Here is a 22,595-nt window from a genome sequence, read left to right as displayed (position 1 = left end):
CTGTCTTCAGACCCAAGACAATATTTGTTTCCACAGCGCCATAAAACTGAATGGAACTTCAGATATTTTTCAAATCTGATTTATCAACTATCAGTTTAATAATGCTCAGACAACCTGAGCTACTTCAAAAACAGCCACAAAAGTTACCTAAAACCTTTAATGCAACCAAATGACTAGGTGCATAGTATCAGAATTTGTTGTGTATGATTTTAACATTCCCAAAAGCATAATGTAACAACAGACTTGGGTTAGATTAGTTTGAAATTAATGGAACCTTTAGATCCACAGCACAGATCTCTGTCACCTAAGATAAGACACGGATAGCAGTAAGATGAGATAGCAGCAGTAGGTTGTCACACTCTATGTGGACCAGCCACTAGAAGGGGTGGATCTACTTTGCCAGGGGTCTTTACAGATAATTCCTTTGCTGTCAGCAACACTTGGATTCAGGAATCTTGGTTTCAGTTGCAGGTTCTGTAGAAGAATGTGCTCTGGGGGGGCACAGATTTTTCTACCTGTGTTCTTCAGCCTCTTCCTTTCCATCACTTCTGGCTTCTTGTCCAAGTCCTCCTGCCCCAGCACCACTTCTACCAACTCCTTGTTCCAGTCTCCTTTCCTTGCCCAGCCAGTTCCAGTATATTCCCAAGCCCTCTTCCCAGCCTTTCCTCCACCTCAGACTCCTTGTCCCCTCTGCATTGTAGTCAGACAGCTTTCTCCCTCACTATGCTGCCTGGAAGTCGGGAGAAGGGGCAGAGAGGAGTAGGGGAGCACTAAGACTACAGGTGAGTGTCTCCCTGCTCTCAACTCCAGTGCCCAGCACCTTCGCAGCTCACAGCACCCAGGAGCAGCAGTTGCAGGAAAAGTCCTCCTCAGCCCCAGGGTTGACCAATCAATGCAGAAGGAATCTTCTGAATTTAGCTGCCAAGCTAAAATCTCTATTGAACTTTCTTAAAAAACATGCCCAAGCCAATGTATTTGCCATGTTTTCAGATATTGCTGAACTGTCTTTTGCTCACATTTTCAAAAAAGAAAATCTGAGGCAGACACCCGGCTTGCAAAATTTCAAGCTTAATAGCTGAAGTTTGGCGAAGTTCTGAGCAACTGAAAACTGCACCTTATATTGGGAAGTGTCAGACAAACCGTAACGAGAGCCAGTGCTACCAGCTCTGCCTCTAACAAATAAGAAAAACAAATTGCAAAAGTTGGGATACTGGTTCACTTGAAAACGGACTGGGTAGAATTTAAGGGTTTGTCTACAGGAACGATTTGCAGCAAGCTGGGGCATGAATCTATCTTGCACTTGCCAGCCACAGACTGACTGTCCACGTGGACGCTGCTGACAAGCATTAACAGTTTAAGGAGTTTTCACCTAATCCCATTTCAAAGAGGACTAGATGAATTTGTTAATGCATACAGCCTACAAGGACAGTCTGTGGCAGGCTAGCCCGGGATAGATTCACAGCCGAGCTTGCCACAAAACTAAAGTGTCCACGTAAACCACGTATTGCCCTCATACTGACATTCTGCAGTAAAGTTTTCTTTGTTTTAATGCTAATTGTTCTTAGAGCTGCATATACCACTGATGTGGAGCATTATAATCCCCCATCTTTTACAATTTCTCTCAAATGCTCGGAGAGATTCTGTTTCTAGGACGACCACATCCAATTTCTCTTTTTGTAAAAGTTTGGCCTTGGGGAAAAGCTGCATGAGTTTGTGTTCTACAAGTACATCAAACCCAAGAGTCTGCCAACGATCTCCTTTCCTCCAATGACTGGGTATGTGCGGGGGTGGGGGAGTCATCACCACCCTTTTTGGCCAGACAGTGAAATTTCAGGTGAAGACAGCGTGCTTACATGCTGAGAATATATTTTCAAGTATAGTGAACCTGAAGGGAATACAGGCTACATTACTGAAGTCCCAGGTTATAAATCCATAGCCTGTCCTCACAGAAAGGAACCAGAAGACTGTGTAATCCCCTCATTTTTCAGTGTATTGCAGGCCTGATTCATCCATCCTGCTGCCATATTATGCAAGTTATTTCTACTGGTCCTCATAAGCATGGATCTGCTCAGATCCACCAGTATGGAACACAAATATATTTCCACCTGCCATTCTGCACTACCAAGTAGCTACCCCAAATGTGTCAGTGTGGGTAATGTATGCCTCCTCTTTTGGATCTGCTCTCCTACATCTTTCTCATTCCCCTCATAGTACAGAAAAAGTGTCATGTATTTGCTCTATCACTTGTCACACAGCAGTCTCCTTCACAGGCTCTTCATGAAGTGCAGCAGTTTATAGGCAGAGAAGTTGGTATCCACCCTCACAACTAGCTAAGTTTCCATCAGCCTGGGAAACAAGTTCCCTTCTCACCATTTCCACCTTCAGCAGACAACCGAACTATGGAGTTTTCTGCTGCTGTTGCTTGGAGATTACATATCTAACCCAAAAAATGTTGAGGGAAGTAAAAGGGACCATTCCTTAAGTTTGTCTGAACTTACCTATCTCACGTTTCCGTTCATTGGTTGTGCAATTGTGGAAAAACTCTGTCATTAGACTCTCCAAAGCGCGCAGGGAGGCCTCTTCTGAAGCCTGACAATGACATTTAAAGGAGAAGTAGGTTAGAAAGTGCCTCTGGTTTACATTCAATTATAAGTAAAGTTTACTTCCTTATAAGACAAAGTGCTAAGGGGTCCATATAATGCACGCTGGATGAGCAGTCTCAGAAATCAAACAAAAGAGCAGCATATTACAGGGTGAAATTTAATATGGAGTCCACAAACTGTAGAAAGGAGTCAACAGCTACTGACAGAGAATATGTCCAGGATGAGTAAAAAGCCTCAGAGGTTATTTTAAAGTCTCATTTGTTCAGTCAAGCTTGTTAATGAGAGCAATACTTTATAAAGCAAGTTCCCCTCCCTTCTAATTACAGATACTTGTTCTCTTTACAAATGTTAGTTCATCCATCAGAATAATTCTTACATGAACATCAGCTTCAGATTAACATACTTCAGAAATTCAGAGGTATTAAGGAATAGCAAATTGAACATAAGACTAGATGCTAAAAGTCCTAAACTCTATTCCCTGGCTCAACACGTGGCCATGGTCAGTTTACCACCTCTTTGCTTCAGTCTGCTCATATGTAAAAAAAAGAGCCACCGACGTACTCCACTTGGCATAGGGAAATAGGGGGATTTAAAGGATTAATGTTCGTACAGAGCTTTGACAACTGAGTGCTATACAAATGCTTAATAATTTGATTCAGGGAGGATGAGTTGCCTAATTTCTTTTCCTTTTTTGCCAGCACCAATCAGCTGCAGCTTGGCTTTTAGAAGACTTCAAAGACACTGGCTCAATATGGAGCAGTTACAAGGTAGCTAGAGCTTTCTTTCTCTCGAGGCGACCTCGAGAGAATGGGACTAATTCCTTTTTTTCGCAATGTCTGGAGATGGAACGATTGCGTTGAGCCAGAGTTAGGACGATACTTGACCCAACCAGTATGGAGGCACTGTGCTTGCCCTTCTCGTCTAACTCTTATAATGGATATCCTTTAGTTTTATCACTAAGATTTTGTTGTTATGGAAGAGACATGCCATTCATCATTTCTCCAATATTTTCAGCTAACGCATTGCTCTTTCACTAATAAGAGCACAGACTTAACCCCGACCTTCCTCGGGACTATACAAAGGGTAGTGGCACAGGTAGGCATCTACTGTTCAATCCTATGCCAGGCACAAAACAATTACACATAAACCAAGGCTTTGCCTACAGTGCCAATTGAAAGACAAAACTTTTGTCATTCACAGGTGCTTAAAAAAGCCCCTCACCCCCAAAAGACAAAAGTTTTGCCATGGCAAGTGGCAGTGTAAATGGCTCGTTGTCGGCAGGAGCACACTCCTGTCGACAACACAAACCCTGCTCATAGGGGGTGGAAGTATTTTGTCAACAAAAGTGCAGACAAACAGCATTTACACTGCCTGACTCTTAGTGACACGGCCCTGTCGCTAAAAGCTGTGTAATGTAGACAAAGTCTTAGGCAGACTAGCACTGTTACAGGTAGTCTTCTGGGAGAAGATCAGTTTGCACCACCTACAGAAGCAGTATGAATTTCTCTACTTCAAAAGCCCAATTCCACATGCTCCACACAAGGCATCCAGTTGTCCTAGAGCGCCACTGCAGAATCAAGTTGGAGAGAATAGTTTTAAGCTACCCCACCCACATACTAAGTTGGATTTAGATTTATTCACACAATGAGAACCAATCATTTAAAAAGAGATTAAGAAAAATACAACTGTTCTCCTAGCAACTGATAATGGATACCTAATAAGACTTAGCATTCTGCTGCTAAACAGAAAATACACATTTTCCTGTTGTCCTTCCTCCATGTAACTCAAAATTGGGATGCTCCATAGAAAAAGCCACTTGTGATTGTGAAAGCCATCCCTGATGGTGAACAATGATATTTAAAAACTTAAACACAATCAAGCTGTAGATCACAATTTTCCATTTTAAGCAACTGCACAGGCCATTATTGTTTTTCTAAATCCATACAGATTTGCTTCTTTGCAAAAAAGTTGCATGCACAATAAACTTCATCTTCAAGTTGTTCCTTCCAACTGCTACCCCACTTTTTCCATCTGTCTCCCCTTACTAGGTTACAGCAGCAATACTTATGCATAAAGCAGGGTGGAGTTTGAGCGAAATTTTGGAATAGCCTTCCAAGGGAAGCAGTGGGGGCAAAAGATCTATCTGGCTTTAAGATTAATCTTGATAAGTTAATGGAGGAGATGGTATGATGGGGTAACATGGTTTTGGTAATTAAATATTCATGGTAAATACACCTAATGGCCTGTGATGGGATGTTAGCTGGGGTGGGACCTGAGTTACCCAGGAAAGAATTTTCTGTAGTATCTGGCTGGTGAATCTTGCCCATATGCTCAGGGTTTAGCTGATCGCCATATTTGGGGTCGGGAAGGAATTTTCCTCCAGGGCAGATTGGAAGAGGCCCAGGAGGTTTTTCACCTTCCTCTGTAGCATGGGGCACGGGTCACTTGCTGGAGGATTCTCTGCTCATTGAAGTCTTTAAACCACGATTTGAGGACTTCAATAGCTCAGACATAGGCGAGAGGTTTTTCGCAGGAGTGGGTGGGTGAAATTCTGTGGCCTGCGTTGTGCAGGAGGTCAGATTAGATGATCATAATGGTCCCTTCTGACCTTAGTATCTATGAATCTATGGATAAAAATCAATGATTTTTTAAAAAATGGATTTTTTTTGATAAAATGATTTTTGAGGAAAAAACCTATCTAAAGATAGTTAAAGCTAAGATACATTATAGCTGAAAGATATCATGGAATAGGGATTATAAATTAGAATTCTATAGTATGAGACAATATATTCATGTAATGTTTAAGAAAACCTTTGTAAATCAGTTCCAATAGGGACCCCAATCTTATGAGGTTCCAGGGGCTTCTGTATAGATTTAGGTTAATCTTTTCATCTACCCAATGGGACTCAGTGCTCAGTCTAGAAAATACCATCTGAGATGCTTAGTTTTGCAGGTCTCAAACTGTGGATTTGTGTCTCCAGAGATAACATGCTTCTTAACAGCAAAAGTGTTTAAATAAAGAGAGAGAGAGAGGGGTGAGAAATAACAGACCTCAACCCTATTGTCCCTCTGCAAATTCATGTACACAGAGTCAATCCCTTACCTCTCTCTAAAAGTGAAAAGTTTCAGAAAGTTCAATGAATAGAAGATTGTTGCGGGCGGAATAGATCTGGACAAGGAGAAGTCGTCTAGAGATAAATGTGAGAAGGGAGGGACAGGCAGTAGAAACAAAAATGAAACTGTTTGAGCAGCATATTCCAGAAGGCTTGAGGTCTTTCTGAGTGTAGCCTTCATTGATTTGAGATCTACCATATCATTCTCTCACTAGAAGGGAAAACCTATAATGGCAACAGGCCGTAAAAGAGACCCAGTTTGGGAATATTTTGATGAAGTTCCTCTACCTGTGGGTAAGACAGGCATGCATGCAAAATGCAAACAGTGCAACAAAGAAATGTAAGGTTTCCCAAACGAAACATCATGAGAAGTGTTCCCTCTCAGGAGGAAGCTGTGTTGAAGATGATAAAAGGAACATATTTGAACATGCAGGATCTTCAGGTTGGTAAGCTTTTTTATTTCATGCTTCTTTCCTAAGGACCGCCTGTCTTCCTTCTGGAACATTCTTGAATTCTCATGTTTGAGCAAAAAATATAGTAGTTACTCTATGGTACTATCATTTTAGATGCAGTTGGGATAAAAAATAAATAGCTGAAATAGGCAGATCATCGTTTTACAATTTCACCTTTAAAGTAGATCTGAGTGTCAGTGAATGCAATGAGTAATACTAAATGAGCAGTATGGTAATAATAATTAAATAACTGCATTGATTTATTTTGTTTAGGAGAATCCATCCTCAACATACAGGATTCTGAAGACTATCCACCTTCAAGTTCACCATCATTTTCAATAGTTTCAGAGTTATCTTCCAAGGATAGCGTTTGTCACATCATGTATGTCACATATATATGGTTATCACCTGTAGCAAAAAGAAAAAAAAAATCTCCATCATCCAGAAACAACCATAGATAAGTTTGTGATAAGAACCAGCAGATTACAAAAAGAGGTACTTGAACCATGTTAATGAAGCGTGGGTTTTCAAACATATGGAAAGGAGAGTTTGTTGCATAAACAAGCCAGGCAATTTCTTCATCAGTCATTAAGACCAGGATACAGTCCACCCAACAGAGCACACACATGTCACAGGCAAATTGCTGGATCAAGTGTATGAAAGAAATTGAGCAGTGTGCAAAAGGTCTACAGGGTAAAATTGTTTATCTGAGTCTTGATGGGTGCAGCAAGGTCCAGAATGATCCTGTTGTATGTGCTTATGTGACAACAGAAGGGGATGTCTTCCTTACAGAAACACCTGATACGTCAGGAAATGCACACACAGCAGAATACTTACAAGTAGCAGCAGTAAAAGCTATAACAAACTGATAAAATAAAATCAAATGTCTAATATGCAGCTTGGTGACAGACAATGCTGCAAATGTATCCAAGAGGAGAAGAAATTTAGAAGAGAGTCCCAAGCTAATAACATACAGTTGCAGTGCTCATTTGATGCACCTCCTAGCCAAAGACTTCAGTGTTCCAGAAATAAAGGCTAATGTTGTTGAAATTGCAAAATACTTCCGTAACAACTACTTTGCAGTAGCTGCTCTGAAAAAGTGGGAGGAACCAAGCTAACTCTCCCACAAGACTTGTGATGGAACTCAGTAGTGGACTGTTTTGAGCACTAGATCAAGAACTGGCCTAATCTGATGACAGTTTGTGAACAAAATAGTCAAAAAATAGATGGCACTGTCACAGATGAAGTTCTCAACATGGAGCTTAAGAGAAAGGTTGAACACATGCTGAGCACCCTGAAGCCTATTTCTGTAGCCTTGAACAAATTGCAGGGAAACAGCTGTTTTATTTATGACGCTGTTGAAATTTGGAAGGAACCGAGTGAGATCTTAAAGAGAAATATGCAATGACAGAGTTAAATTACAAGCATTTAAAAAAAGAGTGGGACAAGCACTATCTCCAGCTCATTTTCTTGCAAATATTCTCAATATTCGGTACCAGGGTCAAACCTTAAGTGCTGAAGAAGAGGAATTGGCTACGACATGGACATCTAGCAATCATCCCTCCATAATGCCAACTATAATAAACTTCAGAGAGCTAAGGGTGAACCATTCAAGAAATATATGTTTGCTGATGATGTTTTAAAGAAAGTCACACCAGTGAACTGGTGGAAGTCACTTAAGCACTTGGATTCAGAGACTGTTGAAGTGATAATCTCATTTTAACAGCAGTAGCTTCTTCTGCAGCGTACAGAGAATATTTTCTTCCTTTGGACTAATTCATTCCAAATTGAGAAACTGTTTGGGACCTGACAAAGCAAGAAAGCTTCTTTTTCTTTTCCAGATTATGAACAAACAGGAAAATGAAGGTGAAGACAACTGAGTTAGCTGCAGAAGCAAATATTTTAAGTTGACCTGGCTGACATAGTTGGGTTGTTGTTGTTGTTTTTTTTAATAATTCATTTAACTATTTTAGTTAAAAACAATTTTAACAAAAACAAACCTGATTTTAAAAAACTTGAATGTTTAACTAAATTCAAAAATTCATATGCTTGTTTTGTTAAAATATTGTATGTTTGCTGTTGAAGAAAAAATCCAGAATATACAACGTTGTTGTTTTAGTTAAATAAAACAAATTAAATGTCTGTCTGGTGATGTTCTCCTCCTACTACAACATGGCAAGAAAATCCTCCAAATATTAATAATTAAATGTTGAACTGGAGATAGTTCACCTCCCAATGACTTCATAAATATCTGCTTCAATTACCTTCAGTAAATGAAATAACCAAACAATTATTCATTTTCTGATATAGCTGTAAAACTAGTCTGAAAAGTTTTCAAAATAAATCACTTTAAAAATGTATAATGTGTACCTTCTAAAATGAAACCTACATCTATCTGAGTTGTGAAGAATATGGATTAAGGTTATAATAACCAACAAGAATGCACTTTTATGTAGAAATCCATGATTAAATTGAGTCTTCCTGACTAGTGATTTAAATCATGATTTCATAGAATCATAGAATATCAGGGTTGGAAGGGACCTCAGGAGGTCATCTAGTCCAACCCCCTGCTCAAAGCAGGACTAATCCCCAATTTTTGCCCCAGATCCCTAAATGGCCCCCTCAAGGATTGAACTCACAACCCTGGGTTTAGCACACCAATGCTCAAACCACTGAGCTATCCCTCCCCCCATTAAATTAAATCAAATCCACCCTGGCATAAAGTCTCAGTCTGAGGATTCAATTTTTTAAAAATTCCACAATAATCAAAGGTTTCAGAGTAGCAGCCATGTTAGTATTTTGTATCAGCAAAAAGAAAAGAGTACTTGTGGCACCTTAGAAACTAATTTATTTGAGCTTAAGCTTTTGTGAGCTACAGCTCACTTCACTGGCATGCATCTGATGAAGTGAGCTGTATGTAGCTCACGAAAGCCTATGCTCAAATAAATTGGTTAGTCTCTAAGGTGCCACAAGTACTCCTTTTCTTTTTTTTTGAAAATAATCAAAGTTGATTACATAATATATCCACAATGACATTTCCACACATTCCTTTCTCTCTGTAGAGTGTTTTATATTCTTCCCTCTCCTACATGCTACCCGATTAGATTTGAATGTACAAATTCAGCACTTTAATGTACACTCTTGCAATTCATCCCTTGCTACTGAAGGGCAAACTTTACATCTCAATACCTGCTTCAGATGTCAAATAGGGAAGAATGAATTTTGAGTTGTCAAACTCTGACCACAGCAATATGAAGCAGCCAATTTCCTCCACAGCAGAAGTGTTTTTCTTCCTATCCCACTGCCCAAATGAATAAGGAAGGTCTCTCACAAGAAGATTACACTGCAGCCACCCATCCACAAAAGTGCTAATATTCATCCAGGAGCATCAGGACTTGCATTGTTTTGGTACAATCAATTCTACGCTTTTCAAACTTCTTGATAGCTCTTCCCATCTTAAGAATTGTTAATGCACAATGGACAATTTAAGAAAACAGATGCTTGAAGTTAGGCTCCTAGTTACTTTTTTTTTTTTTTTTTTTTTTTGAAGTACTGAGGACTTGGCAGCTTATCCAATGACTAATGGGAGATACTGGGCACTTTGCAGTTTTGGAAAGTCAGTTCACATATTCAAGAGCTTAACTCTCTGCACCTTTTTTTGTTTTCCTTCTTTAAATCTCAATCTATGCTTTCATTATAAAAAACCTGAAGAATACAACACAGATTTAGTGTTAACATTTGTTTTGAGAAAGCTAGTTTTAGCAATCCCATCCATGGCTATCTATGTATTCATCATGTAGACAGTTGCTATAGGATATGGGTACTCTATTCATAGGTTTGAAATAGTACAGGACAAACCAGGAACAAACAATGCAGTATCCCCCTCAAATCTTCCCTTCCTGCGAGTGCCACACACTGGACAATAAGGCTCCTCGGAATTGCATTTTATGGAAAGTCCCAACAAACATTTACTTCAAAGTGTGCTCTAAAGTTACTCAGACTAAGATACATTTGGGACAGAAAAAAACAAGGACCCCCCAGAGTGACTGTTATGCTCCCCAGCTTGAAAGATACACAAAGCTCAAAGTTTCTATCAAAGGAAGGTGGCATGGCAGAAATGGCCTAGGTTAACTGGAACCTAGACCATTAAGGGCTTTGCAGACAGAAACCAGCATCCTGAATTTCTCCAGAAGTGAGCTGTCAGTAGGTAGACAGTACAAGTGTAATACATCCTTGCCAGTCAGGTCTACTTAAGTGGGCAGCAGTATTCTGCATTTGCTAATGTTTCTGGGTATCTTTCAAGGTTAGCTCCACATAGTGTGCTGCAATGATTTCCACACATGGGTCACCAAGACATAAGAAAGAATACACTCCCTTCTCAAGGCTGAGTAATGGAATCTGGGCACTGCCCTGAGGAGACGGACTGCTGAAACTAATTTCCTTACCATACCCTTGTCTGGTCTTGTTGTTTGAACCCCAAACAACTGGAGACCACCAGGTGCTCCTGAAGATAGCCTCCAACTCTCACCTCGATGACCTTCCCCAGAAAGACTTGAGACTGGGCTGCAACTGGCAAGATTTCCAGTTATTCTCTGTAGAAGCTGGCAATTCACTTTACCATGGGGGAGGCATTAAAAATCCCCATCAATAAAGAACCAAAGTATTCCTCACGCACTTTCACTAACTGCAAAGGGGATAAGAGCCTTACGCTTCCACAGTGTATCAGATATCTCTAATTGAGAAACTGGTTAGAACTTTTAGGGAAGAACACTTGTTCCCTCCTGCAATCTCAGTCTGGGGGGAAAAAAGTTCGACATCCAATCAATCCAGTTTGCAAAGCATACAGAACACCCAAAATAGTTCCATTGGTTGGAACTTCCCAGATACTACAACAGAGGCGTGACCAGCCTCAGCCTCACCACAGCATAAGAATACACAAATTATTTATAAGGCGGGCAGGCAGATTCAGCACACCAAACTTTTTGCAAAAGATGTTTCATCCCCCTATTCCCCTGCTTCATAAATTGTAGCTGACCAGTTAACAATGGTGCCCTGAAAGGACAATTGAGGAAGAGGTGTTTAGGAACAAGGACACTGGTAGTCAAACAGATTGCTGTATCTCACCATGACATCCACACACTGATCCCAGAGAACATTTGAATCTAGTAGGATCCATGTCTTATGGAGAGGTTCGTCACCTTGACTACTTTGTGGGGTAGTAGTAATCAGACTATAATAGTGTTGAGCAATACAAGTTAGAAGGAGAGTGTTTAGAACTAGGGCTGTCGATTAATCGCAGTTAACTCATGTGATTAACTAAAAAAATTTAATTGTGATTAAAAAAATTAATTGCAATTTATCACAATGATCAATAGAATCCCAACTGAAATTTATTAAATATTTTTAGATGTTTTTCTACATTTTAAAATATATTGACTTCAATTACACAGAATACAAAGTGTACAGTGCTCACTTTATTTTTATTACAAATATGTGCACTTTAAAAATGATAAAAGTAGTATTTTTCAGTTCACCTCATACAAGTACTGGAGTGCAATCTCTATCATGAAAGTGCAATTTACAAATGTAGAATTTTTGTGTTACATAACTGCTCTCAAAAACAAAAACAAACATAAAACTTTAGCGCCTACAAGTCCACTCAGTCCTACTTCTTGTCCAGCCAACCGCTAAGACAAACAAGTTTGTTTACATTTATGGGAGATAATGCTGCCCGCTTCTTATTTCATCACCTGAAAGTGAGAACAGACGTTCACATGGCACTTTTGTATCTGGCATTGCAAGGTATTTATGTGCCAGATATGCTAAATATTCATATGCCCCTTCATGCTTCGGCCATCATTCCAGAGAACGTGCTTCCACGCTGATGATGCTCATTTAAAAAGTAATGCGTGAATTAAATTTGTGACTGAACTCCTTCGGGGAGAATTGTGTCTCCGGCTCTTGCTTTACACACATTCTGTCATATATTTCATGTTATAGCTGTCTCAGATGATGACTCAGCACATGTTGTTCATTTTTAAGAACACTTTCACTGCAGATTTGACAAAATGCAAAGAAGGTACCAACATGAGATTTCTAAAGATAGCTACAGCACTCTACTTAAGGTTTAAGAACCTGAGGTACCTTCCAAAATCTGAGACGGACAAGGTGTGTAGCATGCTTTCAGATGTCTTAAAAGAGCAACACTCCAATGCAGAAACTACAGAACCTGAACCACCAAAAAAGAAAATCAATCTGCTCCTGGTGGCATCTGACTCAGATGATGAAATGAACATGCACTGGTTCGCACTGTTTTGGATAGTTATCAAGCAGAACCCATCATCAGCATGGATGCATGTCCTCTGGAATGGTGGTTGAAGCATGAAAGGACATATGAATCTTTAGCCCATCTGGAAAGTAAATATCTTGCGACACTGGGTATGACAGTGCCATAAGAATGTCTGTTCTCCCTTTCAGGTGATATTGTAAAAAAGAAGCGAGCAGCAGTATCACAAATGTAAACAATCATGCAAATGTAAACAAACTTGTTTGTCTGAGCAATTGGCTGAATAAGAAATAGGACTGAGTGGACTTGTAGGCTCTAAAGTTTTACATTGTTTTATTTTTTGAATGCAGGGGTTTTTTTGCACATAATTCTACATTTGTAAATTCAGCTTTCATGATGAGAGATTGCACTACACTACTTGTAATGGTGGAATTGAAAAATACAATTTATTTTGTTTACAGTGCAAATATTTGTACTCAAAAATAAATTGAACGTATAGTTTGTATTTTGTTGTAACGGAATTCAATATATTTGAAAATGTAGAAAACATCAAAAAATATTTAAATAAATGGTATTCTATTGTTTAACAGCGCGATTAATTTTTTTAATCATTTGACAGCCCTATTTAGAACACCTCTTAAAACACCATATTAAAATGTGATAAGAATGTGAATCATTTCTTTAATTCCTACTCCCTTCCCTTTTCATTATCTTATGAAGTTTACCATAGATAGTTTTATAAGGATTTTTTAGAGGTGTGTAGATATTTACGCAGACTAGTTATCTGCTAATCCAAAGTCTTCAACCTATATGACTAGAAAACAACTGATTAATAGTTATAGAAAAGCATAATTCCCTCCTTTACTTCAAAGAAATAAAAGTTATAGTTTGGGACCAAGTAGTTGTGAAGTCTAGAACACTGACCATCCATCCGCAAAAGCTTCCAGGCATTCAAGAAAACTAGGTATGTAGGCTAATTTCAGCGCTATCATTCTTTCATTTTATTTTAAGGCTTGAGAGCAATTAACTGCATATCCAACCTCTAGTTATTTTCTAGGTCAACAGAGGATTAAGATTTGCCAAAAATTGACAGCTCAGATTTTGTAAACCCTGATTTATTGTAGCTTATAATGTCACGGACATTTTTAATATTTAAAAGCCACATTCAGTATTTTACTGCAATATATAGTGTATTGTTTTAGTAATAATATGAATTATTATAGGTTAAAGCTACAGACAGTGTGGGACTGACAACTAATTATGAATCAAACTGTTTACAGCATTTTCAGTAAAGTATACCAAGATGCGAAATACAGGCAAACATTTGAGCCTTCATATTTGAATTACACCACCATCCAGTGGAACACCAAAAACTGCCTATATTCAATTAAGCAGACAAGGTGAGTGACAGGATAGCTTTCATCGGACCAGTTGCTGTTAGTCAGAGACACTCTAAGTATGTTTCCCAGACCTGAAGCTGAGCTTTGTGTAGGCCAGGGGTCGGCAACCCTCAGCACATGGCCTGGGAAAGGTGAACCATGGCCACAGGGGGCTGTGGAGGGGCCGTGCCTGCAGATGGTCAACGTAAACAAAATGTCTCGCAGCTTACTCTGATAGGCCGTGTGCAGAAGGTAGCAGACCCCTGGTGTAGTCTCAAAAGCTTGTCTCTCTCAGTAATACAAGTTATTCCGATATAAGATATTACCTCACCCACCTTGTGTCTCTAAAATCCTGGGATGAACATGGCTACAACAACATTGCATGAATCCACTTAAAAAGGTCTAAAGCTTTAGAATTTGAAAGAATCGGATTTATCTTAAATATGAGTTTGTTTCAGATGCAATCAAGATAGAGAGTACCCTTTTATTTCCCCAAGTAAAGAAACTACGGTGGTTGAGAAAAAATTAGAAACGACTTATTACTCTATAAACAATTTAAAGTGTTCCCTTGCGAGGCTTTTCCATTCTAAAGGTTTTTGGGTTTTGTTTCCCCAGTATCACCTTCTTCCTTCATTTCACATTGTAAAAAGCTTAACTAAATTTTCACAAATTCGAAACTAAACCTAGATATTAGGCTTTCAGTTCCTCTACCCCAAAAAACATTGTTCCTATAGAGATGACTGAATTATTTAGGTTTTGCTCTCAAGATTTAATGCTTTTTAAAAGGAAGTGAATATTTTTAAAAGCTTGTCTCTAATGATTTCCCATACCAACACAAGCTGTTAACCTTTTAATGTTTGCTATTAACAGCTCAGGATAGAATATTGATCAGGACAAGAACTATGCGCTAAATACGGTGCCTACAAGCTGATGCCAAACATTTTTAAGAGGAAGCTGGTGTCTCTTGTTGCTTTCCTTAGGTATGAATTTGAAGACATGCATATCCCGGTAAGAAAAAAAAAACAGATAACCTACTAAAAGCTAAGTGTTCTTACAAAATGTTAACTGCATCCACAAATACAACTTCAGCTGTGTGTCAGACAGAGCTGGGGCAGTTTCCTCTGACATTTGAGAATGGTTTTATTCCCTGCAAATCACACACCTTGAATGTTACAGTTCATCCAGTGTTTTGTGGCACAATACTGATGGTATCTTCCCTCTCAAAATGAAGCTGAAGGACAAAATCTCTCGTTAAGTAATCTGCCCCTACCCCTACTCTAGTCACATTTTGAATCCAAACACCCATTCCTTTGTTTTGACTCTTCCAGCCTTGTTTAATACCATCATGTGTTGAGAGGTTATGACAGCAGAGATATTTTTCAGAGGCCACTAGACTTATTCCTTGGGCTAGTGAGTGTTGGGTAAATGGCCGCACCATATACTGTAAATTAACAAGCATTGAGAAATTTTAGCCACCTACTAGTCAGAGGACTAAACCCAGTGTATTAAAAATGCAACCACTAGGATCTTGGACATCATTCTTATGTCACCTCCCTCCTGCCCCCTCCTTGGACCTGGTCTACACTACAAGTTTATGTCAGATTTAGCAGCATTAAATCGAATTAACCCTGCACCCATCCACACAACGAAGCCATTTTTGTCGACATAAATGGCTCTTAAAACTGATTTCTGTACTCCTCCCCAATGAGTGGATTAGCGCTGAAACTGACATTGCCGTTTCGAATTAGGGTTAGTGTGGATGCAATTCGAAGGTATTGGCCTCCGGGAGCTATCCCACTGTGCACCATTGTGACTGTTCTGGACAGCACTCTGAACTCTGATGCACTGGCCAGGTGTACAGAAAAAGCCCCGGGAACTTCTGAATCTCATTTCCTGTGTGGCCAGGCAAGCTCATCAGCACAGGCGACCATGCAGTCCCAGAATCGAAAAAGAGCTCCAGCATGGACCGAACCTGATCGCTGTATGGGGAGAGAAATCTGTGCTATCAGAACTACGTTCCAAAAGATGAAATGCCAAAAACATTTCAAAAAATCTCCAAGGCCATGAGGGACAGAGGCTACAGCAGGGACGCAACACAGTGCCGCGTGAAACTTAGAGGAGCTCAGAAAAGCGTCCCAGAAAACCAAAGAATCAAACAGATGCTCTGGGACAGAGCCCCATACGTGCCGCTTCTACGCTGAGCTGCATACAATTCTAGCGGGGGCAGCCACCGCTACACCACCCCATCCGTGGACTCCGATGGACTCTGTGGACTCTCCACCATGGCTGAGGATTTTGTGGACGGGGAAGATGAGGAGGGGGAGGACGAGCTTGAGGAGAGCACACCGTTTTCCCCGACAGCCAAGATCTTTTTATCACCCTGACTGAAATACCCTCCCAACCCAACCAAGCTGGAGAAGGGACCTCTGGTGAGTGGACCTTTTTAAATATAATACATGTTATAAAAGCAAGCATTTTTTAATGATTAAATAGCCATGAGGACTTGGGATGAATTCGTGGCCAGTACAGCTACTGGAAAAGTCTGTTAACATGTCTGGGGATGGAGCAGAAATCCTCCAGGAACATTTCCATGAAGCTCTTCTGGAGGTACTCTAAAAGCCTTTGCAGAAGGTTTCTGGGGAGAGCAGCCTTATTCAGTCCTCCATGGTAGGACACTTTACCACACCATGCTAGTAGCAAATAATCTGGTATCATTGTATGACAAAGCTTGGCAGCGTACAGTCCTGATGTTTGCTGGCATTCAAGCAACATCCGTTCTTTATCTCTCTGTGTTATCCTGAGGAGAGTGATATCATTCATGGTAACCTGGTTGAAATAGGGGAATTTAATTAAGGGGACATTCAGAGGTGGTGGCCGTTCCTACTGGGCTGTTTGCGTATGGCAGAAAAGAAATCCTCCCCGCAGTTAGCCACCGTGGTGGGGGTGGTGGTGGGGGCATTGGTGTTGAGCTGTTTGCGTTTGGCTAGCAAGAATGTTCCCTGATACCAGCCACGCGGCGGGGTGAGGGGTAAAGCGATCATCCCAGAGAATGAGGGGGGGGGTAGTTTGTTTCTGCTGCTGCACATTAACAGGAAAACCGCAGCACTAAATGGCCCACTCAATGTGCTTTGCTTGGTATGGGAGAGGGGGGTGCTGCTGTTATGAAGGTTGCAGAAACCGAAAGACTATGGCTTACCATGGCCGCCTGCAAGCCGAATTCTGTTGCCAGCACTGAGTGTGTGATCTAACACCAAAGCCGCAGGCACTCAATGTAAGATGCAAAATGTGACCTTGTACCAAAAATCACATGTGCTATGTAATGTGAATAGCGTTGTTCACCATGAAAGAGTATAGCCATTTTTCTGTAAAACGTACCTTTTAAATACTTCACTCCCTTTTTTTCCTCCACCTGCAAATGTTTCAAGCCTCCCTCCTCCGTCCCAAAGGCTACCTCAGATAAGGCGGCGAAAAAAAACGCACGCGCGATGAAATGTTCTCTGACCTCATGCAGTTGTCCGGCACTGACAGAGCTCAGCAGAATGTGTGGAGGGACACAACACCAGACTACAGGAAAGCGGCCAATGAACGTAAGGAGAGGTGGCGGCAGGAAGATCAGAGGAGGCATGATGCAAAGCCGGGGCTATTGCGGGATCAAACGGATATGCTCCGGCATCTGGTGGAGGTTCATGAACAGCAGCAGGATCACAGACTGCCTCTGCAGCCCCTGTTTAACCGCCCGCCCGCCCTCCTCCCCATATTCCATAGCCTCCTCACCCAGAGACCCAAGAATGCGGGGTGGGGGGAGGCTCCGGGCATCCAACCACTCTACCCCAGTGGACAGCCCAAGCAACAGAAGGCTGTCATTCAACAATTTTAAAGTGGCCTTTTCCTTCCCTCCTACCCTCCTCCCACACCCCACCAGGGCTACCTTGTGAGTTATCTCCCTCTTTTTATAATCAATTAATAAAGAACACATTTTTTAAACGATAGTGACTTTACTTCCTTTGCAAGCAAGCTGTGATCGAAGGGGGGAGGGCGGGTGGCTTACAGGGAATTTAGAGGCAACAAGGGGGCGGGTTTTCATGAAGGAGAAACAAACAGAAGTGTCACACAGTACCCTGGCCAGTCATGAAACTGGTTTTCAAAGCTTCTCTGATGCACAGTGCTTCCTGCTGTGATCTTCTAACCGCCCTGCTGCCTGGCTGCGCGTATTCAGCGGCCAGGCCATTTGCATCAACCTCCCACCCCGCCATAAACGTCTCCCCCTTACTCTCACAGAGATTGTGGAGACACAGCAAGCAGCAATAACAATGGGAATATTGGTTTCGCTGAGGTCTGAGCGAGTCAGTAAACTGCGCCACCGATCCTTTAAACATCCAAATGCACACTCTACCACCATTCTGCACTTGCTCAGCCTATAGTTGAATAGCTCCTTACTACTGTCCAGAGTGCCTGTGTACGGCTTCATGAGCCAGGGCATTAAGGGGTAGGCTGGGTCCCCAAGGATAACTATAGGCATTTCAACATCCCCAATGGTTATTTTCTGGTCTGGGAAGCAAATCCCTTCCTGCAGCCGTTTAAACAGACCAGAGTTCCTGAAGACACTAGCGTCATGAACCTTTCCCGGCCATCCCACGTTGATGTTGGTGTAACGTCCCTTGTGATCCATCAGTGCTTGCAGCACCATTGAAGAGTACCCTTTGCGGTTCATGTACTGGCTGCCCTGGTGGTTCCACAGTCAGGGAATCCCATTGCAGCAAAGCCATCTAGTATGACCTGCACATTTCCCAGAGTCACTATCTTTGATAGAGGCAGCTCAATGATTGCATTGGCTACTTGCAGCACAGCAACCCCCACAGTAGATTTGCCCGCTCCAAACTGATTACCGACTGACCAGTAGCTGTCTGGCATCGCAAGCTTCCACAGGACTATTGCCACTTACTTGTGAACTGTGAGGGCTGCTCTCATCTTGGTATTCTTGTGCTTCAGGGCAGGGGAAAGCAAGTCACAAAGTTCCATGAAAGCGCCCAAACGCATGCGAAAGTTTCGGAGCCACTGGGAATCATCCCAAACCTGCAACACTATGCGGTCCCACCACACTGTGCTTGTTTCCCGGGCCCAGAATCGGCGTTCCACAGCATGAGCCTGCCCCAGTAACACCATGATCTCCAAATTGCTGGGGACCGTGGTTTTAGAGAAATTTGCGTTCATGTCCTCATCACCGCGCTGCTGTCGCCTCCTCACCTGGTTTTTCAGGTGATTGTTGTGCATAAACTTCACAATCACATGCGAGGTGTTTACAATGGTCATAACTGCTGCCATGAGCTGAACGGGCTCCATGCTTGCTGTGCTATGGCGTCTGCTCGGGCAATCCAGGGAAAAGGGCATGAAATGATTATCTGCCGTTGCTTTCACAGAGGGAGGAAAGGTTGACTGATGACATTTACCCATAACCACCCGCGACAAACATTTGGCCCCATCAGACATGGGAGCTCAGCCCAGAATTCCAAAGGACAGTGGGGACTGCGGGAACTGTGGGATAGCTACCCACAGTGCACCACTCGGAATGTCGACGCTTGCCACAGTACTGTGGACGCACACCGCCAAATTAATGTGTTTAGTGTGGACGCATGCACTCGACTTTATACAATTGTGCCAGCCTGAACCACTGGCTGCCTCATTTCTCTCCTTTGCGCATTCTTCCACACAGCCCCCTTATATATGGAACACTCAAGTGAAACAGCTTGTGAAGCACTACCGTCTCCTCCAAATTCCTCCCCAACATCTATTTCTGTACTGCCCATAGGAAGTAAATTGATAATGGCCACACAGAAAGCCACTGGGGACTGCTGATTTTTTAAAACAGTGATTCAGAACCATGGAACTACTCCAAGCCTATGTAAAAGCATTTTCTTACCCATCACCCTCTCCACCTTTTCAGTTTTCTTTCCAATGGTCACACAAACTAGACTAAGTTCTTCAACACAGAGAGTGCCTTCTGTGGGGTTTGGACAGCACCAGCCACAATGAGGCCCTGATGTTGGCCTGGGCCTTTGGGTACTATGTAATGAACGCAACTTAAACATTTATCAATTTTATTTATTAAAATAGCATTTTTGGTGTTTGAGACATCACCCACTAGTGGAGAAACCAGGACGGCCACAGCTCTGATTTCTCATACATTTTGACAGCCATATTATTTCTCCTTATTGAATGTTACAGCTATTTAAAAGACAACAACTGACCACTCACTTTGCAGCTCACTTTTAAGAATACTCAATTGAAGGTAAATATCGAATGTATTAAAATACCATGAAAATTATTCACCTCAACCAATTTATATTAAGAACTGGTGGGAAATCTTCAGGTGATCCCTTGAGAACTTGAAGGCAATACAAGGATATGAACAACTCCAAAGAAGCTATTAGAACCAGAAAAAATTAGAAGGGTCACTTTAAGCTCATCTTTTAAATAAACTTTCCTCAGGTGACCTTTAGTGTTAAGGTTTGTTAATAACCCAGCCAAACCCTTACAGACTTTTAGTTCCCTAGATGCAGTTGAGCAAATTATGAAGCAAGTTTATTGATAATGGCAGTTTTAAACAGTAATTTGTGACACAACTAAAGTATAGCCCCTGAATTTGCACCATTTATTGATGAAAGGTAGGATCATGAAGCGTAACAAGCATGCAAAATTCTTACGCACCAAATTCCCCATCTCTAGAAAGGTCAAAATGCACTACATGGAGGCAGAATTGTAAGGGGAACAACCAGTATTAAAATCGGCACTTAGACGTTACCTTTTAGTCATTTTTGGAATGACTAATACCATTAGACAGTATGGGTCTACAATGCAATACTAGGCGCTGACACTATGCTGAAAGGGTCTCCTTAACAGTGGGAGAAATATCTACAATGCTCAAATGCAAGTCTCCTGTTACAAGTCTGAAACAGTGCATACACCAGCAGAATAATCCCTATATTATATGTACTAAATTACTGATGTACTATTGGCAAATTAAAGGAGTTCTTCAGGCTTCATTCTGAATTTCCTTTTTGTACTTCAAGCACTTTGTGGTTTAACGAATCGAAACTAGAGGAAGCTTCATTTTATGTTCAGAAACAGCTAACACGCACGGTATATCTGAATAGATGAGCAGACTGCAAACACAATCTGGTGATCTGCTCCATTCATGTTAACAGCCAGAGCTTCAGCAATTCATCAGCATGGCACCCCATCTGCAAAACTGACTTATCTCCACACCACTGTTTAAGACAAAACCCACTGCAGAAAATTATGAAGAACTATTCCTGTATCTCACAACAACAAAAGTTAAACACATCAGGTGAGGAAAGAGCAACCAGAGCTACTCTCTTCTCCCTCCCAACCTGCGACATAGCAAGATGGCCAGCATGTGAGCTGCTGAGCAGCCACACAGCAGCTATTTGGAATGCTCTGTCATATTAGAATTGCTCCAGGAATTTAACACCACTTCCATTTAAAAGTCCCAGGGCACAGCTCATTTTCTGTTAAAAAAAATAAACACACATTTTCTTAGCAGTCACTTAAGGAATAAAAGTGGCCACAGACTGGCCACTTCTGGAGTGGACTGTGCTATGGAAATCTCTCTCACATGCAAGAAATTTGTCACTATTAAGTAAAAAAATACCATCTTCTGATACGCATAAGTGCTCAAGCCGGCACGACCAGCTTTTAAAATATCTAGGGTAATCAATTATTTTTTGTCAAGGCCCAAATTTCTTGGCCAAGGTATAGTCAAGGTTCAGACTCCAGAGAAACATTTTTCACATGGCAATAATAATAATGGTAATAAATAAATAAAGATTTCACAGTCCATTCAAAAGCATCTGGCTGTCTGTATTTGGTCTGCAGTCCACCTGTTAACTACCCCTGACCGGGGGCGGGGGGTGTCATGTTTTTCAAACCTTCCTGTACAGACATAGTTGGAAACACAGTTAATTAAACCTAAAGCCATGTTTTGAAAAAAAAAAAAAAAAAGGCTCAAATGTTCAGGATCAAATTCTATCTTAACGGATGATTGCATTAGGGCCAATGGTAAATACAATCCAGCCGCCTTTTGGGAGTTGCCTGCTCCTCCTCCTCCATCTGAACAGCGCTGGCACAGTAAACCTTGCATTGCTCTTTAAGAACACCTGTGTTCGCTCATAGACCCCAACTAAAGTGTTATATTCAGGGTCCACATTTTCTTCGAGAAACCTGCCAAATGAAGCTAGAAGAGCTGGAATAATGACACTAAGTGGCATATGGATTTACAAAATAAGTTTTTATATGGCACCTTTACAAACATTAAGCATAAGCCACCCCCCCATGAAATGAGTTTTACATCAGCCATTCTCAGATTGTGATCTGTAGGCCAGGGGTAGGCAACCTATGGCACCCATGCCAAAGGCGACAAGCAAGCTGATTTTCAGTGGCACTCACACTGCCCGGGTCCTGGCCACTGGTCCAGGGAGCTTTGCATTTTAATTTAATTTTAAATGAAGCTTCTTAAACATTTACTTTGCATACAACAATAGTTTAGTTATATATTAAAGACTTATAGAAAGACACCTTCCGAAAACGTTAAAACGCATTACTGGCATGTGAAACCTTAAATTAGAGTGAATAAATGAAGACTCGGCACACCACTTCTGAAAGGTTGCCGACCCCTGCTGTAGGCCCTTGGTGGTCTGTGGGGTGCTGGCTGGTTACAGGATACTGACTTTCCTCCTTGATTCCAG

The 22,595-nt window shown here is 41.3% G+C and overlaps 1 protein-coding gene across 2 annotated transcripts in view; it reads right to left on the bottom strand.

Annotated features, from left to right (window-relative positions):
* Nucleotides 1–22,595, bottom strand: part of XPO6 (exportin 6) — a 113,118-nt gene that overhangs the window by 77,430 nt on the left and 13,093 nt on the right. For both annotated transcript variants that reach the window (XM_077827485.1, XM_077827486.1), the window contains exon 2: nucleotides 2,499–2,589. In XM_077827485.1, the coding sequence (XP_077683611.1) occupies nucleotides 2,499–2,589 (91 nt within the window). The remainder of the gene's footprint in view (nucleotides 1–2,498; nucleotides 2,590–22,595) is intronic.

The sequence above is a fragment of the Eretmochelys imbricata genome, chromosome 10 (genome assembly GCF_965152235.1).
Source record: "Eretmochelys imbricata isolate rEreImb1 chromosome 10, rEreImb1.hap1, whole genome shotgun sequence".
NCBI lineage: Eukaryota > Metazoa > Chordata > Testudines > Cheloniidae > Eretmochelys > Eretmochelys imbricata.
This window is presented reverse-complemented; position numbering and strand designations above follow the sequence as displayed.